The 27,491-nt window shown below is 61.3% G+C and overlaps 1 protein-coding gene and 1 long non-coding RNA gene across 2 annotated transcripts in view; one reads left to right on the top strand and one right to left on the bottom strand.

The window, feature by feature from the left end:
- The window catches only part of LOC311627498 (FXYD domain-containing ion transport regulator 6-like), a 44,334-nt gene extending 17,759 nt beyond the window's left edge, over positions 1-26,575 (bottom strand). The window contains exons 1-6 of the mRNA XM_084894024.1: positions 26,446-26,575; positions 3,846-3,908; positions 3,305-3,343; positions 3,113-3,187; positions 2,515-2,551; positions 1,870-1,919 (exon numbers count right to left, since the gene is read on the bottom strand). Coding sequence (XP_084750150.1) covers positions 1,870-1,919; positions 2,515-2,551; positions 3,113-3,187; positions 3,305-3,343; positions 3,846-3,903 — 259 coding nt within the window. The 5' untranslated portion in view covers positions 3,904-3,908; positions 26,446-26,575. The remainder of the gene's footprint in view (positions 1-1,869; positions 1,920-2,514; positions 2,552-3,112; positions 3,188-3,304; positions 3,344-3,845; positions 3,909-26,445) is intronic.
- The window catches only part of LOC311628404, a 446,163-nt gene that overhangs the window by 189,559 nt on the left and 229,113 nt on the right, over positions 1-27,491 (top strand). The gene's annotated exons all lie outside the window — the stretch shown is intronic.

Here is a 27,491-nt window from a genome sequence, read left to right as displayed (position 1 = left end):
AGTCTCCATGCAGGGCACCCCCGGGGCTCACAGCCCGGACCTGGCGAAGGGCTGAGGGAGTCCCCGTGGAAAATGCGACGCGGGTCGGCGGCTAGCGCTAGGACTCCCTGCAGCCGCCCACACCGCGCCCCAAGGCCGCCGCCGGCCGCCGGGACCTGGACCGACGCCAAGTTTCCTCACGGACGGGCACAGCCTCCCCCGGCTCGGCTGGGAAGCAGCCCCCGGCCCCCCTGGGAGCTGAGACCCCCGACCCCCCGGGCTGCTGGGAGGCCGTGCAGCCCCAGGAAGGATGCCGCGCTGAGCGCACCTGCCCTCTGACCCGAGAGGCTGCACACCGGCACTGCCTCCAGAAACCCCGTCTAACGCGTCTGAGAGCAACGCACGTGCTTATTTTATAAGGAAGAAGGGGAAGAGGAGGAGGAGGAGGAGGGGGAGGAGGAGGAGGAGGAGGAGGAGGGGAGGAGGGGGAGGAGGAGGAGGAGGAGGGGGAGGAGGAGGAGGAGGAGGAGAAGGAGGAGGAGGGGGAGGAGGAGGAGGAGGAGGAGGAGGAGGAGGAAGAGGAGGAGGAAGAGGAGGAGAAGGAGGAGGAAGAGGAGAAGGAGGAGGAGAAGGAGGAGGAGGGGGAGGAGGAGGAGGAGGAGGAGGAAGAGGAGAAGGAGGAGGAGAAGGAGGAGGAGGGGGAGGAGGAGGAGGAGGAGGAGGAGGAGGAGGAGGAAGAGGAGGAGGAGGAGGAGGAGGAGGAGGAGGGGGAGGAGGGAGAGGAAGAGGAGTAGGAGGAGGGAAAGGAAGAGGAGGAGGAGGAGGAGGGGGCTAAGGAAGCTGAGGGAGGGTGGGTCCCAGCCGAGAGTGCCCTGGGCCTGCCGTGAAGGCACAGGAGCCTGTGTGGTGACACTGGTCAGGCTCCCGCGGTCTCAGCCGAGTACCCCCCAGCCTCCCCTCCGGACCTGAGTGGGGGGACTGCCCTCCCGCCCCCGTGGCCCCAGCGAGGGTGCGGGCGCCTGTGAAGACGGGAAGCCTGGAGCAGGTGTCGCTGCCTGGTCCACAACGACAGAGGGAAGACCCGCCGAGAACGGACCACACAGTGCTGGGTGTGGGGGTGGTAGAGACTAGTCTCCTGACTTTTTAAAATAGATTTGTATTCACTTCAGAGAGGAAGGGAGAGAGAAACATCCGTGATGAGAATCATGGATCGCTGCCTCTTGCACGCCCCCCACTGGGAACCGAGCCCGCAGCCTGGGCCTGTGCCCTGATGGGAATCGAACCGTGACACTCCGCCAGTTTATTTTGACTTTGGTGCAGGGTGAGGAAGTTTCATAATAAATGGCTAATTTTAAAAACCGGCCGAGGAGCTTTCTGAGTGGTCTCCGAGCCGCCATCGTACGCCACCTGGTACCAGCAGCACTTCACTAACCGGTCCTCTCCGAAGCCGGGCCTGGCAGCCGGGCGGGGCCTGACCGCCCGTCTCTCCGGCCCTCAGCCCCGAGCCTCCGGGGAGCCCCGCCCACGGGAAAACTGTCCCACAGGCAGCGCCTTACCTGCCCGAGGCGGCCTCAGTTCTCCGCCTTCTGGGGCTCCGCTGCTGGAAGGAAGAGACAGACATAGGGAGGGTCCTCCCCGCTCTGGTGCCCACTCTGGGGGAGCCCGGCCCGCAGGGAGAGGTGTCGGGTGGGGCTTCGGGTCAGACCGGTAGGGGCACATTCCTTAATGTTGGACGGGGATGCCCACCTCCCGGGCCATGGGCACACGCGGGGGCACACGCCATGAGACAGGCCTGTGGCACGCTGTCATGCCCGACGCTAAGCAGACCCCGCAGACAGCCCACCGGGGGCGCCGGTGGGTGGGGTGAGGGAAGGGCAGGGCCGGACGTACCGTTGGCAGTGATGAGGTTCTCCACCTGCGCCTCCTCATCGCCCGGGGCCCTGCGGGGGACAAGGCAGCCTCCGTCAGGGCCAGGGCGAGCCCGCCCCCTGGGGGCAGCACTGCCCGCACGGGCTCGTGGGGGGGGGAGGGGGAGGGACTGAGGCCGCAGAGCCGGGGACGCACAGGCACCCTCAGAGTCGGCCCCCGAGAACTGAGGACTGGGAAGGGGTGACCCAGGCCACTGGGGCTTGGGGTGACCCTGCCACAGGCGTGGGGCTTCTGAGGCCCAGGCTCCCCCGCCATGGAGGTGGCCAGGGCTGCGGTGATGGCAGCCAAGGTCCTGCTCAGCTCAAAGAGCCCCAGTGCCCACTGGCCCATGTCACAAAGGCTGTGGAGAGGAGGGGCCGCACGGAGGCCGAGGCCTCTGCCCTCCTCTCGCCAGCACCCTCCTGCCCACTCCACCCCGTGCTCATCGGGTGGAGAAGGAGCTGGCCGTCGAGTCCGCCTGGCAGCCCTCCACATCTCTGCCCACCCGCCAGGCACTCGGCCCGGTTCCCAGGCTCTGAGGTGAGAATCTAAGCACACTCATGTGGGGGGCCCACCGGGGGCCCCTCCCCCCCTGCTGCCCGATGCCCACAGCCGGGGCGTCCTCACCTGGGCTTCTGGCTGAAACTGCACTTGCATCTGCGACCTGAACGGAAAGAAACCACCCGAGGTCATCCTCCGGCCTGAGTGAAGGTCATGCTCCTGCTGGGCACAGCTTCCCTGGGGTGAGGCTGGGGGGCCGGCGCGGCCCAGGTTGGAGGAGGGCTCTTCCAAGGCCCAGGATCAGCAACAGCTCAGAGGGCTCCCCCCACCCAGGGGCGCTGGTGGTGCGAGTGCAGGGGGCTCCCTGCAGACTAGGCCTACCCGGGGCAAAGAAACCCGGGACATATCCCTCAGGGTGCCCTCGGACAGGACAGGCTGCGTCCTATGGCCTGAGACGCCCCACTCACACCCTGCTGGGCACAGCATCAGGGGCCACCTGCTCCTTTTTCTCATCTGTGCTTATTTCCATTGAGCATTTATTTTTACCTGCTTTCCTATTTTCCTGAGCACCTATTATGTGCCAGCACATAGTAGGTCCTAGAGATACAGGGCGAACAAACAGGCTCCTGCCTCTGCAGGGAGCGGCCAGCCAGGCTCCCAGGCTGCTCTCTCCCCGCACCGCTGAGCAGAGACCCTGCTCTTCCTGGTGAACAGAGAAACTTACTCAGGATGAGGAGGATGCCGACGGAGAAGAAGACCACGGCAAACACCAAGCCCCCGATCCGCAGGGTCTGGTAATCTGCCGGAGGAACAGAGAGAAATGGGAGAAGAGGAAGGGCCAGGGAGCACTGCCCGTCCCTCACCATGTGGGCTGTGCCTCCCCCTCTCTGCCCCCCAGGATGCCCTCGCCACTCACCATAATGAAAAGGGTCCTTTTCCTTCTCCTGCTCTTCGGCTGCAAAAGTAAACCAGCCTGGTCAGAGGAGACAGCTCCGCGTCCTGTCTCCCAGGACAGCCGGCCTGCAGGCCGCCCTCCCGCAGAGGGCCCGGGGAGCGGGGCTGCAGCAGAGGGCCGGGAAGAGGCAGGCTGCCTGCCGGCAGCACTGGGGAGCCCCGGCGAGAAGTGCTCACAGCACAGTGGTCGCAATCCCTCTTTATGCTCACGCCATCCCTCCTCCTCACAGATGAGGAAGCTGAGGCCCCGGGCGAACACGGGACGGGCACAGGCCAGAGGCTGAAGACTCCGATGTGCCGGCCAAACCCCCCCAGGGGTGCTGGACCCGAGGCCTAAGGCAGAGCCTGCAGCAGCCTGGGAGGGGCAGCTAGAGGAGGGCCAGGGATCACTGCGCCTCCCGGACTCTCTGCTGCTGAGGGGGCAGGGCTGACCGACATGGAGACTCTGAGAGCCCCGGGCCAGGACTTCCCGCAGGGCAGGCCACGCGCCGGTGCGCACTCACCACTGGCCAGGATGGCGGGGGCCAGCAGGCCGCACAGCAAGATGAGCAGCACCTCCATGGCGTCTGGGAAGAGGGAGGAGAAGCAGTGTCCTGGGCAGAAGACCCCAGCCCGACCCCAGCCCGACGGGCCCAGCGAACCCCACTGATCCAAGCGCCCTCCCCTCCCCCATGGCGGAGTGCAGGCCCGGGCAGAAGCACGGACACGGCTCCCCATGGTGCTCTCCGCACTGACCGTCACCACCCGCACCCACGCGCCAGCGGCCCCGTGACTGACCCTCTGAGAGGAAGGAGACCTCAAAGCTACACTCAGGATGGCATGTGAGCAGGAGCTGAGGGCCAGCAGCCCCGTCGCTCCCGCCGCCTGCCTCTGGGGCCCCAGCCATGCGGTGACCCCTCTCAGCACCCCCGGGGCAGCTCTGGCTCTTAGGCCTGGGACTCCGCCTGCTCCCCACAGCCTGACCCACTGCTGCCCGTCCTGCCTCCTACGAGGTTAGACGCTGCAGGGACCCCGCCTGCCAGCTCCGGTCCAGCCGGCGGTGGCAGCCCTGAAACGCAGGCGCTCCCCAGATCACCCTCACTCTCACCCTCCGGGTCCAGGCCTCAGGGCAGTCCTCCAGAGAGGTGCCCAGGCCCCCCGCACCCCCCCCCCCCCCAGAGATGCAGAGACCGTGCTCCAGGCACCACCTCCGACGGCAGCTGTCAGAGTTACACACACCTCACTCCTGGGCTAAGGGGGCAGTGAGAAGCCGGAGGAAAAGGGGAAACCAGAACCAGGGAAGCAAAGCTGTCTGCTCTCCGGGGGTGCGGCTGGCAGTGGCCGGACCTCCTGGACGTCCGCCCGGGTCAGGACCAGGCTGTGCCCAGGGATCCCGCCCTCGCACCTCCCCTGGCCCACGCCAGCGGCCCGGCGCCCTTCCGCTCTCGGCCACCAGAGGTCAGACTGCACCCACCACACAGGCACACCTCTAAGGAGACGCTTCAAAAGGCACTTTTGCTTCTAATGGTACCTCATTTAATAACTGAGTTTCTTTTAAATTTTAAACACACTAAAAATATATAACACACACACTAAACACAGTAATGAGATAAACACCCACAGACTAGAACTTCAGATATTGCTGCAGGTACCTCACTGTTCCTCCTTCCTGCCCTGTCCGCCCGCCCGCCCGCCCCGAGGGAAACAGGACCCTGAACTTGTGTATTTTTAATGATCCCACTGCTCCTCTTCAGAAAGAACTTTCATTAAGAAATCACAGCCACGAAGCTCACCATTTGAGAGGGTATAACTCAATGGCTTTTAGAATATTCACAAAACTGTACGAGCATATCATCAATTCCAGAACATTCTCATCACCCCCTCAAGAAACCTGTTCCCCCGGTCAGTCACTCCCATCCTCCCTTCCCCCAACAATCACTCATCCACTCTCTCTGTGTCCTTGTCTACTCTGGACATTTCATATTTTAAAAAATCATAAATATGTGGCTTTTCACATTGGATTTCTTTCCCTTAGCGTGTTTTCAAGTTTCATCCATGTTGTAGCATGTGTCAGCATGTCATTCCTTCACCATGATGGATGAGTATTCATCCTGCTTTTCTTTTGAAAATATATCCAAATAGCCAAAACCGGTTTGGCTCAGCGGTAGAGCGTCGGTCTTCGGACTGAAAGGTCCCAGGTTCGATTCCGGTCAAGGGCATGTACATTGGTTGCGGGCACATCCCCGGTGGGGGGTGTGCAGGAGGCAGCTGGTCGATGTTTCTTTCTCATTGACGTTTCTAGCTCTCTATCTCTCTCCCTTCCTCTCTGTAAAAAATCAATAAAATATATTATAAAAAAAGAAAAGAAAATATATCCAAATAACATACAGTTTAGTGGAGCTTTTTTGAGTTTTATAATTATGATATATATCTTAGTGTGTGTTTTTTCAGTCTCCTAAATCTGGCTTTTTCTGTCCAGTATTTTTATTTTAATTTTTTTTTTCCAGAGAGGAAGGGAAAAGGAGAGATGGAAACATCAATGATGAGAGAGAGTCATTGATTGGCTGCCTCCTGCACACCCCACACCAGGGATCAAGCCCACAACCCAGGCATGTAACCTGACCAGGAATTAACAGTGACCTCCTGGTTCACAGATTGATGCTCAACCACTGAGCCACACCGGCCCAGCTTTCTGTTCAATATTATGTTTCTAAGATTTGTTCATATTATTCCCTGTAAACAGTCCATTCATTTCAATGCTGTGCAACATTCCGTCCATTATGCCAGTAAATCATCTCCCGTCACCGCCCCCGGAGTGTGCTCTTATGGATAATACGGCTATGAGCCTTTCTGTGCACATCCCAGCACACACACGTGAGAGCTCGTTCCAAGGCCCTGGCTTTCACACCTCTGACACCACTTTCACAAGCAATGCTTTCCACACGGCAGCCCAGGGTAAATGCTTAATCGTCAAGGCCAGAAACGGTGTCACCACATGATGCACAACCTTAAAATGAATGATGTCCTCTGACATTTCCTACTCTACTTTTTATTTTAAACCAGAGGCCTGGTGCACGACATTCGTGCACTTGGGGAGGGGGTCCCCTCAGCCGGCCTGCACCCTTAGCAGTCTGGGAGCCCTCGGGGGATGTCCCGCTGACATCCTAAGCCGCAGTCGGACAACCTTAGCGCTGCCGCTGAAGCAAGAGAGGCTTCCACCTCCACCGCCCTCCCCGTGGGAGCACAGTGACCACCATGGGCAGCTCCTGCATTAAGCGTCTTCCCCCTGGTGGTCAGTGCATGTCATAGCAACCAGGGGTTCCCACTGTTTGCTCAACTTGCATATTACTCTTTCATCATGTAGGATGGCCGGTGCACTAATGGTTGCCCTCAGTAGTTTGAAAAAGGACGTTCTAGAGACAGGCCCAGAGTGAAGTCGTTGGGTGGCACATTATGCAAACCATCAGCTTTCCAAAATAACTTCAATTGTTTTCCTCTGTATTCATCTCCACTGGAATATCCACCAGCTGCACGCTGTTATTACTCTGCATAGCTCTCAATGCTTGACATGGTTAGACTGCTTAATTTCTACCAACCTAGAGGTATAAAATATGCTACTGATTTTATTTTAGATGTAGAACTGGGCTTCTTTCTGAGTTTGCCATTCCTGATTCTTCTTCATGTCTTTTGCTCTGTTTTCAAATAAGTTTATACATTATTCATTTCTTATTTTGAATTCTAAATCGTTGTCATTTAGTATCACAACTATCCCTCCCAATTAGAGGCTGGTCTATTCGCTTTATAAAATTATCTTCCACACGAACAGAATTTCGTTGTTCTAATGCAATTAAATGCAGGGATTTGCGTTTCTTTTTAACGTGTTCTTTGTCACCCGGAGCCAGGACTTTCTTCTCAAAGTTGTAGAGCTTTGTCTTTTGCATTTACGTCTTTATTCCGCTCAGAACTGGTGTCTGTGTGAGTGGGGGCTTAATGCCACCACTGTGGCCCCCCTTTCCTCTGGACCCTCCATGCACCTGGCCAAGCAGCCGCCGCCTGCGCAGCTGTGGGCTCGGGCTCCCCGTGGACTCCTGGGCAGGCACCCACACCGCACGGCCTGTGCCGCGTTCCCGGCCTCACAGGCGCCTCCCACACGGTGGAGAAGCCTCTCTTCTCCTCTCCTCTTCCACCTCTTTCTCCGGGACCGTCTTCCCATTCTGACCTTTTACTCTCTGCATGTTCGAGTCAGCGGGGCACACTCACCTCTCATTGCTGGCGTTTCCATTGGAATGGCCACAGTCTGGAGAACAACTTGGAGAAGGTGACCTTTCACTCTCCTGGAGTCCCCTATCTGACCTTGAGTCTCCCGTCAATAAATCTTGTCATTTGGTTAGGTCCCTTAATAAACTTTTATTAATGATTTCATATGGCTTTAGACATCTTCTATTTGTTCCTAGGTCCCTAATAATTTTTATTCCTATTTTAAATGCGATGTCTTCTGTATGGTTTCCTATTTTTGCTGGTATAGGGAAAAGCAACAGACTTGTATATACTGATCTTAAATCCAATAATCTTGTTAAGCTCTCATTATTTCTAATAATTTACCTTTAGTTTGCTTTGGATATTCTCTGCACACATTATACAGTACTGTTTCTTCTTTTCCAGTTCTTACACTGTTCATTTCTACGTCTTTTCTTATTCTTCGTGAAATGTAGAATGGACGTACTGATAATGCACACATGCACACACAGATACACACAAACAGAAACATGTATGATCATATTATTGATGTTATTTTACTGTTTTTATTTTTCCCAGCCTCACTGAATGTAACCCAGTGTAAGTTTACTACACACCACGTGATCTGATACACGCATATACTGAGTCTAAAATGACCGCACAATAAGGTCAATGCCTCCATCACCGCACATAACTGCCTTACGTGCATGTGGTGAGAATAAACTGTGATAGATCTATATCAGCCATAAAAAGGAAATTACTGATTTTGAATAGTATTCTAATGTGTGTTTTTTAATTTAAATATCCTTTTACAGAGAGGAGGGGAGAGGAAGAGAGATAGAAACATCAAGGAATTGAACCATAACCTCCTGGTTCATAGGTTGATATGCAACCACTGAGCCATGCTGGCTGGGCCCTCCTGGTATTTTCATGCCTGTGTAGTCCCTCCACAAGGGTTAGTCTGTATGACCAATAAAGCATGGCAGAACTGATATGTCACTTTCATTATCAGATCATAAAAGGTACCACAGCGCGAGCGCTCTCTCTCTCTCTCTCTCTCTCTCTCTCTCTCTCTCTCCCCCCTTCCTCCCCCCTCCTTCTGATTGCTCTGGGAAGAGTTACCAGCTGTGCCTAAGGATACTCGGCACCCTGGGGAGAGCCTGCGGTGGGAGGGCCTGCCGGGAGCACTCAGTGAGCCTGGAAGCAGATGCCGCAGCTTTCACAGAAGTGCCCCTGGAGGACAGCAGAGTCACCTGCTCCCTGACTGTGGGAGGTAACAAACATCTGTGTTTCAAGCCATTGAGTTTGGGGGTGACTTGTTACACAGCAATAGACAACCCATACGACATATCGAACTGATGTGTTCACAGTCCTTTTTGAATCTCAGTCACCTTCACGCTGTTCTTTATTCCTGAAGAACATCTTCCGGGACTTTCTTTAAGGAAACTCTGTTAGCTTTAAACTCAGTTTTTGTTTATCTGAAAATGTTTTCATTTCACCCCCTGTAAAGGGACCCCGAGAATTCCAACGTCTTGTGTCCAAGCCCGTGGCTGTGGTCCCGCCCCCGACGGGAGCAGGAGCCGGGACTTGCTGCTAATGGACGGTGGCAGGCGGTGGCTGTCACTCACTGGTGGCTGTTACGTCAGACTCGATCCTGGCAGACAGACGCTAGAGCATTCTCTCCCTTGCTGGCATGGTGTGAGAGGGTCAGTGGAGAGGAGCACGTGGCAAGGGATTGTGAGAAGCCTCCGAGCAGCCCCTGGCCACAGCCAGCAGGAAAGTGGGACTCCGTCCTCCTGCCACAGGAGATGGACGCTGCCCACAGCCCAGGGGGTCTGCAGGGGCGTCTTTCTCCAGAGGCTCCTGCAGTCACCGTGCAGGCTGAGCTTGGTGCGGCCTGAGCAAAGGACCAGGTGAGCTGTGCGGGACCCCCCACAGAAGCCAGGAGGTAACAGGTGTGTGAGCTCAGCTGCTCGGCTTGTGCCATTTGTTCTGCACCAACGGACAAGGAACACAACCTCGGAAGGTCGCTCGCTCGGTCACGTGCACAATTCTCGGCTGATAATTATTGACTCCGATGTTGAAGATGTCCTGTCCATTGCTGCTCCTTATTTCCCTTCCGTCACAGATGCTCTCTCTTTTCTCTCTGCCGTCTTTTTATTTTTCTCTTTTGGTGTTCGAAGTCTCACTGGACCAGAGCCTAAATGTGGGTTATTTCTGTGTATCCCGGTGTTTCCCTTTCCTGTAGAATCATCCATTTCAACAATTATGAGAAATTCTCAGCCATTCTCTCTCAAGCATTGCCTCTCCTGCACTCTGCATTTTCTTCTCGAGATTATGGCCATGGCAGACATTCTCACACCATTTTCCTCGTCACGTCACAGCTCCCTCGTGTTCCCGGCTTCTTTGTTTCTGTGCTGCATTCTGGGTAATAGCTTCAGATTTATTTTCCACTCACTAGTTCTCTGTTTAATCCATTCTTTTAATTTTCCATTTCAATGAATATATTACTCATTTCTAAATGTTCTATTTAGTTATTCTGCCAATTGTCTGGTTATTTTTGGTAGTCTTTGTTGCCAGCACATTTTTCTTACCCATTTTTTATTTATTTCAACATTTCCCACATAGATATTTTATTTTCTGTGTCAAATTCCAAAATCTTGCAAAAACCTGTTTGGCTCAGTGGATAGAGCGTCAGCCTGCGAAGGGTCCCAGGTTCGATTCCGGTCAAGGGCACATACCCTGGTTGCAGGCACATCCCCAGTGGGGGGTGTGCAAGAGGCAGCTGATTGATGTTTCTCTCATTGATGTTTCTAATTCTCTATCCCTCTCTCTTCCTCTCTGTAAAAAATCAATTAAAAAATATATTTTTAAAAAATTCCAAAACCTTAATTTCTTGGGGGGAGGGGGGTCCTTAAGGTATCTGTTGTTTCTGTGCCTTGATCATACATGACTGGATATTTCCCACGGGGGGTAACCTTTGATTATGAACTCACACTTGCTAGGTTTCGGTCTGTGGGACACAGCAGCCCTGACATGGGGCTCCCCGGAGGGGCTCGCTGGGCCGGGCAGGCCGGAGGCGGCGCAGGCTGCCTGGTCACTCAGGCCGCTCCGGGGTCCCGGCTCCAGGCGGCGTCACCGGTCTGGCTTCCTGAGCTCGCGGGGACCGAGGTGTGTCAGCTCCGGAAGCAACGATGCCACCAGCATTCATCTCTGGGCAACTCTCAGCGGGCTTACCCAGTGCTGGTCTATCTCGGGGGGTTCGGTTTTCCGGCTGTTAGGCAGCTCTGGTTTGGGGAGAGGCTTAGAACTGTGGCTGGATGACCTCCCTCCTTATGAGCCAAGCTCTGTAACAACCTGAGTTTACCTGCGATCAGTTTCTTTATCGGGGGACGTTTCATCCTAAATACACTTTGCGAAGTAAGAAAGAAAGTTTGAGCAGCTCCTATCTGTAAACCTTCATGTTTCGAGGAGCAGAGGTGGGCTTACTGCCATTTCTCAGACCAAGTCTCATCTACAAATCACATCCTCACGTTACGGCTGCTCCCCGCTCGGCCGTGAGGAGGGGGACGCGGGGCCTGGCCACGGCCGTCTCCCCAGCCCGCAGGCTCGGGGTGAGGCTGCGGTGACGGAGGAGGGACAGTGAGCGGGCTCCCACCGCGCCTCCTGGGAGCGACGGGCTGGAAGGGACCGGAACCGCAGGCCCTCGTCTCGTTCCCGTTCCCTCCGTTAGGAGAACTGCCGTTTAAGTTTTCCTGTAGCCACAGATGGTCCTTCGTTGTTAATTCCAGGAAGTAACTAAACCAGAGAGCCTCCCTGATGGAAGTCACTCTGCAGCTTCAGCATCTGCAAGCACGCCTGCTCGCATAATGGGAAATAAGACCATAGACAAGAAATCGGACTCTGTGCCGGGAACCTAGTGCACAGGCTTATCGGCCTGGAGCCCAGTCACTGCCCCTCCAATTATTGGTCCTGCAGGGCCTGCTTGCCTAAGTGCCACCCCACTTAGAACCGTGACCACGAACAGTGCACAACCCGACGGAGGACAGCGCTGGCCCAGGCCGGCCCTGAGCTGTGGTCTCACTGCCCCCACCCAGCACCTGGGTTTGTTTTTGTTTTTCTGCCTTTATAAGCTCGCCCTCAGCTCATTTCGGGGCCACGGGGTTTTGAGAGGCTTGAGCCCACTCTCGGCCGCACAGAGACTCTTAGTCTGGCTTCCTGACTAAGGTCCTCTGTTCAGCCCGCCGATTCCAATCCAGCACCTCACCGCTCAGCCAGGAGGGCGTGAGGCCGGCGGGACCCCGGGAGCAGGCAGGACACACGTCAAGGTTCCAGGCCTTCCCTGCCCTGCCTCCCCCGCCCCCCAATCACCTCCCGCCCTGCCTCCCCTGCCCCCCAATCACCTCCCGCCCTGCCTCCCCCGCCCCCCAATCACCTCCCGCCCTGCCTCCCCCGCCCCCCAATCACCTCCCGCCCTGCCTCCCCCGCCCCCCAATCACCTCCACAGACGCGAGCGGACCCCACCGCACAGGCTGCAGTGAGGCGCATGGCCCCGGGTCAGTGATCCCTCCCGGGGAGGGGGGGGGAGCAGGGGGCTCAGACCCGGCAGCCGATGTGAGGAGCAGCCGTGGGGAGAAGAACAGGGAGGGCCAGGCCCAGAGCTCCGTGAGGACGGAGCCGGGTGGGCCACACAGCGGGCATTGCAGCCGGACCTCGGACCTCGGACCTCCACGGGAGGACGGCCGGGAGGATGGCCGTGGAGAGAGGGTGAGGAGCGAACAGGAAGGGCTTCCTGGCACAGAAAGCAGCGGCGGCGCAGGCAGGGAAGTGAGTGGGAAGCAGGGGGTCACAAGTTCAGTTCAAGTTCGGTTCAGGTTGCACCTCGAGGCACCCCTCCACAGGGATGTCCCGCATCTACTGCTGCCGGCAGGAGAGGGGAGAGAGAGAGAGAGAGAGAGAGAGAGAGAGAGAGGCGCGCGCGCGGCCTGTGTCACCTGGAGGCGCCGTGGGGGCCCACGGCCACGGCCGCCGTTTGTAGAGCAGGAGGCCCCCAGCGCCTGGCCCTCGGCCCGCGGAGCACACGGGCGAGGAGGGAGGACGCTGATAACAGCTGGAGTCAAACGGTGGAGGGTCGAAGGTCAAACGGTGGAGGGTCGAAGGTCAAACGGTGGAGGGTCGAAGGCCGCTGGGAACAAGGCCTGCCTTTGTGCTCTGAGAGGGCGCCCTGCTCAGGTTACATGGCTGAAAGAGGCACTGTCACCCGTGTGGGGAGCAGCTCCCTCCTCCTCCAGCCTCCCCCAGGCCGGCCTCCCCGCCCATCTGCCCCTCCTCACACACACACACACAGCAGCAAAGGCCCCCTCCTGTCCCTCGGCCCCTACACCCAGGCTTAAGGAGCCAATGGTACCTGACCCTGACCTGCCTCGGTGGTCAGGCACAGAGCCCGCGGAGGACAGGCCTCGCGCTGTGCACAGGAAGGCTCCCGGGCCCCGCTCCCTCCCACGCGCCCTGTGTGCCGCGGCTGGAGGGGGGGCGGTCTGAGCAGTGGAAGATGTAAATCCCACTTCCAGAAGGAAGCGGGAGGGAGGGGCCTGGGGGAGAGGGAAAGCGAGGCAGGTGGAAGTGGCGCTGGGAGAGGGGCTTCGGGGACTTTACATTCCCCTCCGTGTGCTTACTGGGGATCTGCCTCAGCCCGGACCGGCCTGGGATGCCGAGGGCCTGGCCCTGGGGTCCCCCACGGGAAGGGCCACCCACGGGAAGGGCCACCCACGGGAAGGGGTGTGGGTGTGGGATCAGTGAGGTGGGGTGGGGGTGTGGGATTATCGAGGTGGGGTGGGGGTGTGGTGTGGGATCAGTGAGGTGGGGTGGGGGTGTGGGTGTGGGATCAGTGAGGTGGGGTGGGGTGTGGGTGTGGGATCAGTGAGGTGGGGGTGTGGGTGTGGGATCAGTGAGGTGGGGTGGGGGTGTGGGTGTGGGATCAGTGAGGTGGGGTGGGGGTGTGGGTGTGGGATCAGTGAGGTGGGGTGGGGGTGTGGGTGTGGGATTAGTGAGGTGGGGGTGTGGGTGTGGGATCAGTGAGGTGGGGTGGGGGTGTGGGTGTGGGATCAGTGAGGTGGGGTGGGGGTGTGGGTGTGGGATCAGTGAGGTGGGGTGGGGGTGTGGGTGTGGGATCAGTGAGGTGGGGTGGGGTGTGGGTGTGGGATCAGTGAGGTGGGGTGGGGGTGTGGGTGTGGGATCAGTGAGGTGGGGTGGGGGTGTGGGTGTGGGATCAGTGAGGTGGGGTGGGGGTGTGGGTGTGGGATCAGTGAGGTGGGGTGGGGTGTGGGTGTGGGATCAGTGAGGTGGGGGTGTGGTGTGGGATCAGTGAGGTGGGGTGGGGTGTGGGTGTGGGATCAGTGAGGTGGGGTGGGGGTGTGGGTGTGGGATCAGTGAGGTGGGGTGGGGGTGTGGGATCAGTGAGGTGGGGTGGGGGTGTGGGTGTGGGATCAGTGAGGTGGGGTGGGGGTGTGGGTGTGGGATCAGTGAGGTGGGGTGTGGGTGTGGGATCAGTGAGGTGGGGTGGGGGTGTGGGTGTGGGATCAGTGAGGTGGGGTGGGGGTGTGGGTGTGGGATCAGTGAGGTGGGGTGGGGGTGTGGGATCAGTGAGGTGATGGGGGTGTGGGTGTGGGATCAGTGAGGTGGGGTGGGGTGTGGGTGTGGGATCAGTGAGGTGGGGTGGGGGTGGGGGTGTGGGATTAGTGAGGTGGGGGTGTGGGTGTGGGATCAGTGAGGTGGGGTGTGGGTGTGGGATTAGTGAGGGTGGGGGTGTGGGTGTGGGATCAGTGAGGTGGGGTGGGGGTGTGGGTGTGGGATCAGTGAGGTGGGGTGGGGGTGTGGGTGTGGGATCAGTGAGGTGGGGTGGGGGTGTGGGATTAGTGAGGTGGGGGTGTGGGTGTGGGATCAGTGAGGTGGGATGGGGGTGTGGGTGTGGGATCAGTGAGGTGGGGTGGGGTGTGGGTGTGGGATCAGTGAGGTGGGGTGGGGTGTGGGTGTGGGATCAGTGAGGTGGGGTGGGGGTGTGGGATTAGTGAGGTGGGGGTGTGGGTGTGGGATCAGTGAGGTGGGGTGGGGGTGTGGGATCAGTGAGGTGGGGTGGGGGTGGGGGTGTGGGATTAGTGAGGTGGGGGTGTGGGTGTGGGATCAGTGAGGTGGGGTGTGGGTGTGGGATTAGTGAGGTGGGGGTGTGGGTGTGGGATCAGTGAGGTGGGGTGGGGGTGTGGGTGTGGGATCAGTGAGGTGGGGTGGGGTGTGGGTGTGGGATCAGTGAGGTGGGGGTGTGGGTGTGGGATCAGTGAGGTGGGGTGGGGGTGTGGGTGTGGGATCAGTGAGGTGGGGTGGGGGTGTGGGTGTGGGATCAGTGAGGTGGGGTGGGGGTGTGGGATTAGTGAGGTGGGGGTGTGGGTGTGGGATCAGTGAGGTGGGGTGGGGGTGTGGGTGTGGGATCAGTGAGGTGGGGTGGGGGTGTGGGAGGGAGAGAGGCCCACCTGGGGCACAGGAGTCCGGGGAGGAGCTGAGGGGCGGAGACGCCGAGGTGGAGAGTGGACCTGTGAGGCCCGGGCCGCAGCTGGACTGCAGAGATGAGGGAACGACCAGCTTGCAGCCCGGCCCGGCACTGTGCTCAGTGCTGTCACCGGCCACTCTCCGCTACAGAGAACAGCTACCGCCAGACCACTTCACAGGGAAAGACTGAGGCAGGCTGAGGTCACCTGCTGAGCATAAGACGGATCCCAAACTTCAGCCAGCCTCCCTGCCTCCCTGCCGGTTGAGGAAGGGCGGTGGTCCTGCTGGGAGCTTCTCACGCCCCCCTGGGCCCTCGTCCCTGGGGAGGGCCCCCCAGAGGGCCCCCTCCCGCTCCGGGCAGCGGCCGCCGTGCGGCGTGCTCCGGGCCAGGGGAGGCTGGGCGGCAGTGGGACCCCTGAGGAAGCCACAGCAGCTCTGCAGAGGCACAGTGGAGGCTCCTCCTCTGGGAGCACTCGCCAGGCAGCTCCCCGCACCTCCAGCTCCGAAGGGACCCCGAGGAGTCAGCAGAGACACCGGGGGTGCCGTGCACCCCAGGGACTGATACTGCCTCGCTGGGGGAGAGCTGTCTGCTCAGGAGGGTTTGTTCTAGCTGGTGAGCGGGGTGGGGGCAGTGGGGGATGAGGGCAGTGGGGCGGTGGTGGATTAGCCAATCCATCCCCCGTCTCCCTTCCTGTTACAAGGTCACTGTGAAGGTCACATGAGCTAACCGATGGTAAAGTTCTGTGCACACTGTAAAGCACTGTGACAACACCTGCCATGGTCAGGCATTCATGTCCAGCACATGTAATCCTTCCATCGGTTCTAAGAAGTGGCTATGATCATGATCATTCCCATTATGCAGACGGAGAAACTGAGGCCAGGAAGGTTGAGTAACTTGCCTTAATTCCCAGAGCCAGAGAGTGGCAGCGCCCAGATTAGAACCCAGGCGATCTAGCTCCAGCGCCCGTGCCCAGCTGCCACCAGTATCTGCCTGCACTCTGGACAGGAAGGCGGGGATGAGGGCTGTGCTGCAGGAGCTGGGACCCGGGAAGCGCCTCTGTGCCTGTGGCCGGCAGTTATGGCTGGTCTGCCCTTCCTCAGCCCCCTCCCAGGGCATCTTCTCTGGAGGGGACAGGGCTCTGCCCACTCAGCCCTGCAGGTCTCCTGGGGCTCCCTCCCGTGTGGGAGTCAGTGACGGAGAAAGCCTGTAAGCGGCCGGGCTGTGACCTGCGGGTGAGAAGAAGTCCGCCAGCAGCCGGCAGGGGGCGCACCGCAGGAGAAGGGACAGGCGTGTCCTGGCTGCACGTGCCCCTGGTCCATCTGCTCCAGACCAACTCTGGTGTCCACCCCACGGCCTCTGAGCCTGAGACCCTGCCTCGCCAAAGCTGCCCGGGGTTTGGGTCCATCCTTTGCAATAAAAAGAGACCGAGCTCTGCCCGCCTCAACTGCTCTTTATCATCAGCTGTTCACATGCCTCCCCCCCATGGCTGCGCTCGGCTGCTCAGCTCCTCCTCCGTCGGCTGCCTGCTTTTGTGAATGGGGAAGAGGAGCAGAGATGGAGCCAGGAAAGGCCCGCACCTCCTCCTCCTGCTCTCGGACCCGGGAAGGCCTGGGTCTCGGGTCAGAGATCTGGGAGGGGCAGGGGGCCTGCCCACCGCCCCCAGCAGGGGCCTGACAGCCATGAAGGCTGGCTCCCGCCCGGCCTTCTGCCGCCTCAATAAGCAGCCTGCGTCACGGCCCAGGCGGCTCTGAGTCAGCGGGGAACGGGGAACGTGAAACACCCGCCTGCCACACACACACACACAGACACACACACACACACCCTCATGGCCCCCAGCCCCCAGCAGACACGCAGCCAGACCACCAGAGGCAGGAAACAACAGGGGGAGGCCGGCGGAGAGGAAGCCAGCGGGCGGTGGGAGAAGTGGGAGAGGCAGGAAGGGGCGAGGCTGAGGCTGCCGGCTGGGGCGGAGACTGAGGACAGGAGGGGAGGCGGAGCCTGCTGAGAGGACAGATGTTCTTTGGAAAAAACATCAAGCAGCCGCCATGCGATCACCCTCCCTGCGAGAGCCCAGCTGGGCCTACACCCCGCCGTCCTGTAGAGGTCGCGCCCACCCACCCCCCCACGCCCTGGTCCCACTGCGGGTGTAACGCCCCCCCCACAACTCCCTGGCTGCAGGGGGCCTCCCGGTGGGAGACAAGCTCCCTGCGGTCCGGCCCGGTCCGGCATCCTGCTGACAGGGCCAGAGCCCAAACCTAGCCCTGGAGGGCCGGCCCCTGCCCCTCTGGCCGGCATGCCGTCTTCCTCTGACCCACAGCCCTTCCGGGAGCCACGGCCTCGCAGGGGCCAGGAGGGCTGGCCCCAGGGAAGCTCAGGCAGGGTCCTGTGGATCATGCACAACGGGGGGGGGGGGGGGGGGGGGGGGGGGAAGGAGGGGTGCCGAGGCCGCCGGGCCCTCTGGCCTCTCTGGGTTTAGAAAAGGTCAGAGCAAGATACATCGGGACAGAGGCCAGTCCTTCAGCCTCGCACCCTCTCGGGGGCCTGTCCTCAGAGAAGGGGGCAGCTGGGGTGTGGATGCTGCAGCCCCACCCGCTCCCGTTCCCTGGAGGAGGCGATGGTGGTGGGACACCCTACTGACCGGGCACCGTCACAGCGTGCACTCCGAGGAGCCCACAAGCCCAGGCAACGAGGGCATGGCCGCCCCTTCACCGGTTCGAGGCGGGCTCGGTGCCGGCACCTTCCCAGCCCCCGCGCCAGCAAGCCCTGGCCGGCGTCCGCCCTGGCTCTGGAGACCAGATGCTGCACTCCTCCACGCCGCCCGCTGCCCGCTGCCCGCAGGTGTGGCGAGGGGAGGGAGCCGAGGAAATGGGAAAAGCTCCGATCCAGGCCCGGCTGGCCCCCGGGGAGTGGTCCCAGCCGGGCCAGGGAGGGGGCCAGGGAGAGAAGAACCCCAAGGAAGCGAGAGCGAGTCACCGCACGCCAGCATGCTCTGTCGTTCCCCTTCCCGTGTCCTGCCAGCTCCGCTGTGCCGCTGGGACTGGTGTTGGGTCATTCTGGGAGGAGGGCAGAGGGGGCAGGAGGCAGGCCACTGTCCGGGGCTCTGCCCCTCACTCCCACTGGCCTCAGAAGCAGCAGGCACTCCTGTCTCCCTCCTCAGCCCCTCACCTCCCAGCAGCTGCGGGCATCCCGCTGCTCTATGCCAGCAGAGACATCTCTGCAGGTGCAGGGCAGAGGCCCAGGCTGCTGTGGCGATCCTGCCCTTCGGAGCTCCGCCGACAGGGGGCGCCCACAGAACAACTAGCCGGGCAGCTGCCAACCTCGGGATGGGCCGGCAGGACGCAGAGCCACGTTCTCTGGTCAGGCTCGGAGTTAGATTGGGGGCTAGACCACCCCTCCTCACGGATACATCCACGCCCACGATATTCCCCCAGGAGAGAGCTTTAAATTTCACCACATGCTTCTTTCAAAAGGTAAATGCTAACAGGCATGCATATCCTGGCCTGCGTCATTTAATCCGATTGCTCTCCAAACAGCTGAGCGTGGCTGCATCAGGGAGAGAAATTGGTGGAGAAAAGGAGAGGAATTTTGGAATAAGGTGCAATTTGGGGAAACATGGCACCATTATCGCCCTAGTAACCAAGTTGGCGCACATGTGTGAATGCCTGCTGTTCCCAGAGCTGGCTCCTCACCCAGGCTCTCACTGGCACAGCTCCTGCGGGAGGGGAGGGGTGGTCACAGACAGAGGCTGCCCCAGGTGCAGAGGCCACGCCCCGTCACCACGCCCAGGACTGAGAGCCCAGTCCGTCCACCCGCAGTGACTCCACCAGCAGCCCCCGGAGGGCAGCCAGAGCCCACTCTGGTCATGAACACATGGGCTAGGGGCATCTCACCATGCCCTGCCCCCTCCCCATTGCCACCGGGGCCAGAGAAAGGGTGGGTCTCAGGCAGGTCCTGGACAGGAGCCAGGGAGGCCTGAGGACAGGATGGCATGGGGGGTGCTGGTGGGGCCGGAAAGGGACAGTGGGTAAAATAAGGACATAGGCATAAATTCTGGATGTTGGTGTCACTATTGGGTCATTATCTGTGTGAAAAATGTGAACAGAGCCACTTAGAACCAGTCTGCGTGCCTTACTCCTCAAACCTGTGCGACCTAGAGACTGGGCAGTTCGGCCCTGCCCACCAGACTCTGCCCACCTGGCCCTGCCCACCAGACACTCCCCACCAATGCCCACTAGACACTACCCACCAGGCCCCGCCCACCAGACACTGCCAACCAGACCCCGCCCACCAGACACTGCCCACCAGGCCCCGCCCACCAGACACTGCTCACCAAGCCCCGCCCACCAGACACTGCCCACCAGACTCCGCCCACCAGACACTGCCCACCAGACCCCGCCCACCAGACACTGCCCACCAAGCCCCGCCCACCAGACACTGCCCACCAAGCCCCGCCCACCAGACTGCCCACCAGACCCCGCCCACCAGACCCCGCCCCACCAAGCCCCGCCCACCAGACACTGCCCACCAGTCCCCGCCCACCAGACCCCGCCCCACCAGGCCCCGCCCACCAGACACTGCCCACCCAGCAGGAATTGAAAGACACCCTTTAGGATGAGAAGCAGCACCTGTAGCTCAAGCATCACTGGCGGGTCTGTGCCTGGAGAAAGCCCTCCTCCCACTCCATGCGGCCTCGCCGCCCTTTCCTCGCTCCGCCCACAGAGCCCTCTCCGCCGGGCTGGGCCAGAACCAGCCTCCTGCGCCGCTATTACTTGAGAACTCAAGGAAGCGCTTGTCCTCTCTCCTGGACCTTTTATCTCTAGGACAGAGTTTGTAACGAATGCGCCGCACTCTGCACCGCACTCTGCACGATATTAACAATGGGGGACGCTGGGTGTGTTTGGGGGCTGACTGGAGCTCTGTACTATCTGCTCGAATTTTTCTTACAAATTTAAAATTGTTTTTTAAAGGGCTATTAAAAGTAATTAACACTTTTAAATTCAGTTAACACAGAAACAGGTCCCTAACCTCCTCCCATCACTGTGCTGGCAGCCACGCTTGGAGCCAGAGCCAGAAAAGCCTGGAAAGCTCCATTTTAAAGGGCGCTTGGGGGCCAGGCTGAGGCCTGAGGCTCTCCACCCTCTGGAGACAAGGCCGCCAGCTCCCTGGATTTGCATTTCAGATGCCCCATCGTTAATCCTCGCTGCAGGATATTGTCCCATTGGTTTGCAGAGGGAGTGGAAGAGAGGAGAGAGGGAGAGACACAAACATCGCTGTGAGAGAAACACCCATGGGTGCCTCCTCCAAGTGCCCTGACCCGGGCCCAGGGTGGGGAGAAGCCTGCAACCGAGGTCCATGCCCTTGACTGGACTCGAACCTGGGAGGCTCTATCCACGGAGCCAAACTAGCTGGGACCAATCATTCTGTGTAATAACCTGACTTTAAGTGACTGGCCCTCAGAGTTCTAACCGGATCTGAGGAGAGCAGAGGTGGCGCCTCCTGTGGCCGGACACCCTGCTGGACCCCCACACTGGCCCCGGCTGCTGGACAGACAGGAGCAGGGCCGGCTGCCTCCGCCTCCCTCACTGCTGCTGACACCTCCCCGGGGGTCCCTTCCCACGGGGTCCCCACACCTCGAGGTCTGGTCCCCCTCCTCTCCCCACACACACACACGAGGGGACACCCTGGCCCACAGATCCCCAAGGCTCAGAGCTGTCTCTCTGGAGCCAGAACCCACCCAGCCCGGCTGCACAGGGGCCGGGGTATATGTCATATTGCCTTCAAGATGGAGGGATTCTCAGGAAGAAGAGCAGGAAGAAAGTCACGAGGAGAAAAAGGAAGTCCCCTTCCTTGGAAAGGGAAACCGAATTCACAGATCACAGACGCGGGCTTGGTTTCTGAGCCCCTGGAGACCCAGAGCCAGAGGGGGTGCGGCACTCACTCCCCGCACGGCCCCGCCGATGTCTCAGCCCTGCTCCCATGGGCCTCTCACAGGGCCCTCGGAGGCAGGAGCCGAGAGTGTGCGGTGCCAGGGTGAGTGCGGGAGCGGGACCCTGGCCAGTGTGAGGCCAGGCCCCGGTCCTTGGGGTGATCAGGCACCTCCAGGGGTTCTGGCCGGCAGCATGGGAAGGAGGCCCCGCCAGGGCCCGCCAGCTGCAGGCATGAGCGAGTCCGGCACACAGGCATCGCCTCCTCCGCGGCTGCTGACAAAGGGCCATTCGGGAGCGGCTGACAGGCAATCCCACTGTGGGAATGAACACAGGGGGCTGAGGCCCCTACCCCCCCCCCCCCCCCAGCCGCACTGCAGAGCCCAGGCAACCTCTGCCCTCCTCCCCGAAAGCCAGGCTCCGCATATAACCCCACTGCCTTGCTTGGGACATGGGTGTGGCCCGGGGACGAACTGTGACCCATAGGGCCTCTCCCCGGGGTCTGTCCTAGGTCGGGGTGGGGGTGGGCACATGCACTTATGGGGGGTTTACTTGTTCATCGTGGCTCCAGGGAACACACTGTCCCCGGGCCAGACACCGCCTCCCACCGCACTGTGTGCCCCCATCAGACACGCACCCCCGGGGCAGCCACGCGCTGGGCACACCGGAATGTCCAGAACGCAGAGTGGTAGCTGCCGGTGAGCACGGACTGACTGAGCCAGTGCCCATACCATCACCCTCAGTCCTCGCCCGGGCTGAGCTCGGAGCAGCCTGAGGGTGGGTGCTGGCTTTCTGGGGGTTTTAACGTTCTCAGTGCCCAGCCCCCAGCCCTCTCTCCTGCTCTCTAGGTCTCAGTCAAACCCCATCACCAAAGGCTCCGGGTCCGCTCCCTCCACAGGCCGCAGCCCCTAAGCATCCCACACCGAAGGGGAGTCAATCCTCCACTGGAGACTCTCCCACAGGAAACAGGGATGAGAATCCCCCTCAGGAACCTGTGACAGACAGCCTGCACTGGAGGGACAGGCAGAAGGCGCGGGAAGGACGAAGGGCTCACCTCTCCTGGTGGAAGACCGGTCCCCACCCCTGCTCATGGGTTCCCCCGGGGCTGCACCGAGCCAGGCACTGTCTGGGGCAGCCATGACCTTGCCATGGAGGAGGGAAGTGGGAGTGGAGGGGAGAGGGCGTGGAGTTGTCGCTATGATGAGAGCACAGGGGCCACAGAGCCTGGCGGGGGCGGGTTGGAGCGGGAGAGCCTGCTGCCTCCCGGGAATCAGGAAAAGCAGCTGAAAGGAAGACACTGGAGAAGCGCCTCAGAGGGTGATGTAATGAGAACAAATGCCGTTCTGATAACAGCGTCACTGCCAGCATTCCCACAGCAGCCAGACCGCGGAGTGTTCACTGTGCCGGGCACACGCAAGCACTTTACACACTTCCCTGCTCAGCCCGTGTGCCCGTGACACACGGTAAGGACACAGCGAGCCTGAGGACCGGCCTGGAGCCCACGCGTGCGTCCCCACGGCCCCCCAGCGGCAGGCTGCAGAGAGCTCCGCCCACAAGGCCGCACAGGGGCAGCAGCTCATCAGAGAAGGTGGCTGGGATGCCAGCTGACAGCCACAGAGCCTACGAAGAGCCATTGTCTCACAGGCTGATGGGGGCAGCGGGACAGACTGGCCTGAGCCAATGGGGCGCAGGGGCCGTCCCCACGGCCGCGGTGAGCGGGCTGAGGCGCTGAGCATGCCGTCTGCCTCAGGCCCGCCAGCCTGTGTGTGTCTGGGAGGGAGGGTGTGCAATGTGAGTGAGAGTGTGAGTGAGGATGGCCTTCCTGTGGAAGGAGGAGGTCGCAGAGCCTGCCCGGTGGGGGTGGGGTCAGGTCGTCAGGGGGAGCGGCAGGGACAGGACAAATCCATTGCTCTGCCTGAGCAGGAGGCCTGGTGAGCGGACAGCCATCACCCCACAGCTCTGAGAACCAAATGAAGGCCATGGAGCCGGCATAAAATGATGTGAATGGATTGAAGCTCCTGGCCCCCGGTCTCTTCTGAGGTCTGGCTTTGCCCTCTGGCTGTGTGGGGTCACGGTCATGGGCACTGGACCCTCCCTCATGGCCGGCCCCTCCCCCCCAGGTCAGACATGCTGAGCTGGAGCAGCCGCACGGAGTCCCAGCCTCGCCCTGGGCCTGGGCGCCCTCGCACACCTTTCTAGCAGACTCCAAGCGGGTCCAAGCGGGCCCCTCCTTTCCAGGTCAGGCTCTCCCCTCCCCCTCCTATTCCTGAGCAGAGATGCTGCCAAATGGCCCCACGCCTTTGTCTGGGCTGAGACATGCTGCTCTCACAGGGGCCGGGAGAACTGGCCTGCACCTCCCGGCCCACTCTCTTGCTGCCAAAGGCTCCCGTTGCGCCCCCCTCCCCCCCCCCCCGCCAGAGGAAGGCCCCCCACCAACGGAGGGCCGTGTCCATCCTCCCCAGAGGATGCTTCTTTCAAGACTCCGCCCGCCCCAGTCTGGTCCCGGCAGAAGAGAAGCAGGTGGCCAGTGTCCAGGGGGAAGGGGAGTGGCTCCCACAGCCCAGGAGAGAGCTCGGGCTCGGTCCCTTGGGCAGCTGGGTGCAGGCAGAGGCTCTCTCCGGAGACCAGCCCTATCTGCTCAGCTCAGTGGCAACCCTGTTCTGTGAAATAATGATTACGACTCAGCACCAGAGAGAAGGGGTCTCTTTCAGATTGTAGCATGGACAACAGTTTGGAGGAAGAAATGCCTCTGAAATCATGGAACCTAAGCTCCCCTCCAAACAGGTGACACTGACGGGCATGCGGTGGGAAGGGAGGTCTGGGGTCTTGGAGGCTCTCAGTGGCTAAAGGTCAGTCTAAGCCACTCCTGGCTTTGGCCAGGAACATACCTGAGGAATGAATGCGGGCCCTCAGGGCAGAGCTGGGTCTGTGCTCCAGGCTCACGGCCTCAGCGGGGCCTCTGCCTCCGGGCTGGGCCGTCAGGGCTGTTTCACTTCCGCCTGGGGCAGAAGCCCGAGTGGTCTGTTCGGCAGTGAGCCCGGGGCTGCCTGGCACAGCCTGCCTGCCATCAGATGGCAGCCACCTGAATCCAGCCGGCCGGGCAGGGGAGTGTGTGCTGATCTACGGGGCGCCATTTCCAGGGCAAGCAAGCGGCTTCTGCTGCCACACCCTCCGAGAACACACGCAGCAGGCTCCCACCCACAGGGGACCACACTTGGAAAGACATCAGCCTCCCGAGGGCTGCTGAAGGTCAGAAGGCCCAGCGCTCTTCGGTGTGAGCCTCAGTTTCCCCATAAACACAATGTCCTGATTGGACATTCTCTCAAGGTCCCTTCTGGCTCTTAAAAATCCAGGACTGTGTCGGGGCTGTGTCTTCCTCCCCTCCTTCATGGCCCCAGCAGCTAGCACACAGTAGGTCCTTAAACCAGCTCCCTGGATGAATGAGATGGGTCCTGGGTCAGTCCCAGGATCACCGAGACCAGGGAGATCTGCCTCGTACCCACCGCCTGGCCCTCCCAGAATCCACAGGTCTCAGGGAGCCCTGGCGCTCCCGCAGCCACGCACACGGCTTCCTCTCCGGGAGCAGAGATGTGGCCGGAGGAGCCCGGAGGAAAAGGTGCCAGGGAGAGCGGGAGGCCTGGACGCCAGGCAGATCGCTGCCATGCACTTTGCCAATTCACCTGGCTCCTCTCCCTCCGGCTCTTCTGCCTTCCCTCACCTGTGGCCTCTCTCCCCTTGTAGCTGCTCCGGCCCCTCCTGGCCCTGCCACCTTAGGGAGCCTCCGAGCGCCCTGCCGGCCCCAGACTGCCCGGCCCCAGACTGCCCGGCCCTCCGTGAGGCAGGAAGGCTGGTCCGGGAGCCCCGGGCTTCCTCAGGGGCAGGGCATGGAGAAAGCAGCCCTGAAGACTTACATTCCACCCCAGGAGAGGGGCTCCCCTTAGAGAAGATCTCTCTACCTGCCTCTCAGGGTTCCTCCCACCTCTTGGCCCACCCCATACCCATTGGCACAGAGCCTGTCAAGGCAAGAAATGTCCTCTCTTCCAGCTGAGATCTACTTAGAAGCACAGTGGGAGTGTGTGTGTGTGTGTGTGTGTGGTGTGTGTGGTGTGTGTGTGTGTGTATGGTGTATGTGATGTGTGTGTGGTGTATGTGTGTGTGTGTGGTGTGTGTGGTGTATGTGTATGTGGTGTGTGTATGTGTGTATGTCCATGTACACTATGATGGCAGGGTGCGTGGGTGGGTGGTGATGTAGAGGTATGTGCATGTTGTGTTTGGTGTGTGTGTGATGTGGTATACGTGTATTGGCGGTGGTGTGTGCAATATGGTATGTATGCATATGTGTTTGTGATGTGTGCTGCCGGAGGATGCAGAGAGTGGGTAAAGGGCCATGCCAGTTTGGGAGGGAGCTAGCGAGGCAGGTCCCCTGCCAGAGAAGCCACAGATGCCCAGTATCCAGGCAGCCATGTTGTGGGGCGGGGAGCAGACAGGAGGTGAGGAATGGGCAGGAAAAGGAAGGAGGCTGCTGAATGAGAGGTGTTTCCATGGTAACTACCAGGCAGGTCACATGCCAAAGGCTAAGTTGCTGGAAACGTTATACACATCCACAGTATGAGAGCACGAGGCCCCCGGAGCGAGGTATCCTCAGCCCTCTCCAACCCTGAGCATCCGGCCGGAGAGCTCCGCCAAGGAGCCAGGGAGGGGGCCGAGGCCAGCGGGTGGGCGAGGCCGCAGCCTGGGCCCCACCGCGGGCGGCGGGCGGCGATCTGGCAGGCCGTTCCCGCAGCCGCCGCGCTCCCCCTGGAGCTGCTCCTCTCGCCGCCACTTGTAAGAGCCGGAGCGGGCGCGGAGCGGGCGCCGGGAGCGCCTCCGATTGCGCACGGAGCTCGGGGACACAATGGGAGGCTCTGCCGGCCGCCCCGCCCGGGAAGGGCAGGGTAGGAGGAGAGGGGGGGCGCAGGGCTCCCTAGAAGAAATCCGGACTGGTAAACAAGGAGGAGGAAAGCACGAATGCACACGTCCTCTGATCCCCGCCCCCTGGAACCCGGCCTTTCCTGCCTCCCCCACCGCCCCGCCGCTCCCTCACCAGCAAGTTCCATTTTATGCTGCTCCGTCGTCCACACTCACACCCAGCGCCCGCCAGCTCTGCCCCGGGCCACGGCTCGCAGGTGGCAGAGGGCGGGCGCCCCCCAGACCGGGGACGGTGCGGCCCTTCCCTTCTCCCGAACCAGAGCCCGCTCCCAGCGAGCGCTTTCAAGCCCCCGCCTCGCCGGCCTCCCCCAGGGCCGCTCCCCTGACGCCCCCTCCTCCTGGGCCGCCGCCGGGAAGGCTCACACCCGCGACACCAGCAACCGCGCAGCTGGCCGCCGCCGCCTCCCCGCCCGGGCCTCTCCTCCCGGGGAGCCCGCGCGCCCTCGCAGCGCTCACCTGCGCAGCGCTCCTCTCCGGCGGTGCCGACGACGTGCGGAGCGGGAGCAGCTGGGAGTGGCGCCGGGCAGGACGGCGGGAGCTCTCCGCTGTCCGCCTCCTTCCGCGGGCGGGTGGGGAGGTGGGCGGGGCTCCGGGGCGGGTGGGGAGGTGGGCGGGGCTCCGCGGGCTGGGGGAGGTGGGCGGGGCTCCGCGGGCTGGAGGGGAGGTGGGCGGGGCTCCGCTGGCTGCTGGGGGTGGGATAGGGGCTAGGGGCGGGGGGCGGGGCTCCTTGGGCTGGGGGGAGGTGGGCGGGGCTCCGGGGGCTTGGGGAGAGGTGGGCGGGGCTCCGCGGACTGGGGGTGGGAGGTGGGCGGGGCTCCGCGGGCTGGGGATGGGGCCAAGATAAGGGTAGGGGGGACCGTAAGAGTGGGGACGGGGCTCCGTGGGCTCCTGGGGGTGAGTTGGGGGCTGGGGGCTGGGGGTGGGATGAGAGATGGGGAGGGGGCGGGGCTTGGCGGGCTGCTAGGGGTGGGGGCCGGTGTAAGGGCTGGCCCCACCTCCACCGTAAGGGCGGGGGGTGGGGTTCGGCGGGCTCCTGGGGGTAGGATGGAGGCTGGGAGTGGGATGGGGGCGGGGGGCGGGGCTCCTTGGGTTGGGCATGGGGCCAGGATAAGGGTAGGGGGGACCGTAAGAGTGGGGACGGGGCTCCGTGGGCTCCTGGGGGTGGGACGTGGGCTGGGGGCTGGGGGTGGGATGGGAGATGGGGCGGGCCCGGGGCTCGGCGGGCTCCTGGGGGTGGGATGGAGGCTGGGAGTGGGATGGGGGCGGGGGCGGGGCTCGGCGGGCTGCGTGGAAGGGTGGGTAGGGGTAGGGGAGGGTGCGGGGCTCCGCGCGCTGTTCGGGACCCCCCCTGCCAGCCCCGCCGGCTCGGGCACGTCCCCGCAGAGCCAGCCCCGCCGGGTGGAGGGTTCCCGCGGAGCGCGGCCACCTGGAGGAGCAACAGGAGCCGGCGCCGGGGCCGCGGTTAGATCTCCCTGATGCGGGGGGACGGAGCGGACAGACAA

The sequence above is a fragment of the Pipistrellus hanaki genome, assembly GCF_964339955.1.
Source record: "Pipistrellus hanaki genome assembly, chromosome: 9".
Taxonomy (NCBI): Eukaryota; Metazoa; Chordata; class Mammalia; order Chiroptera; family Vespertilionidae; genus Pipistrellus; species Pipistrellus hanaki.
The sequence above is the reverse complement of the archived record's forward strand: the minus strand, read 5'-3'. Positions and strand labels throughout refer to the sequence as shown.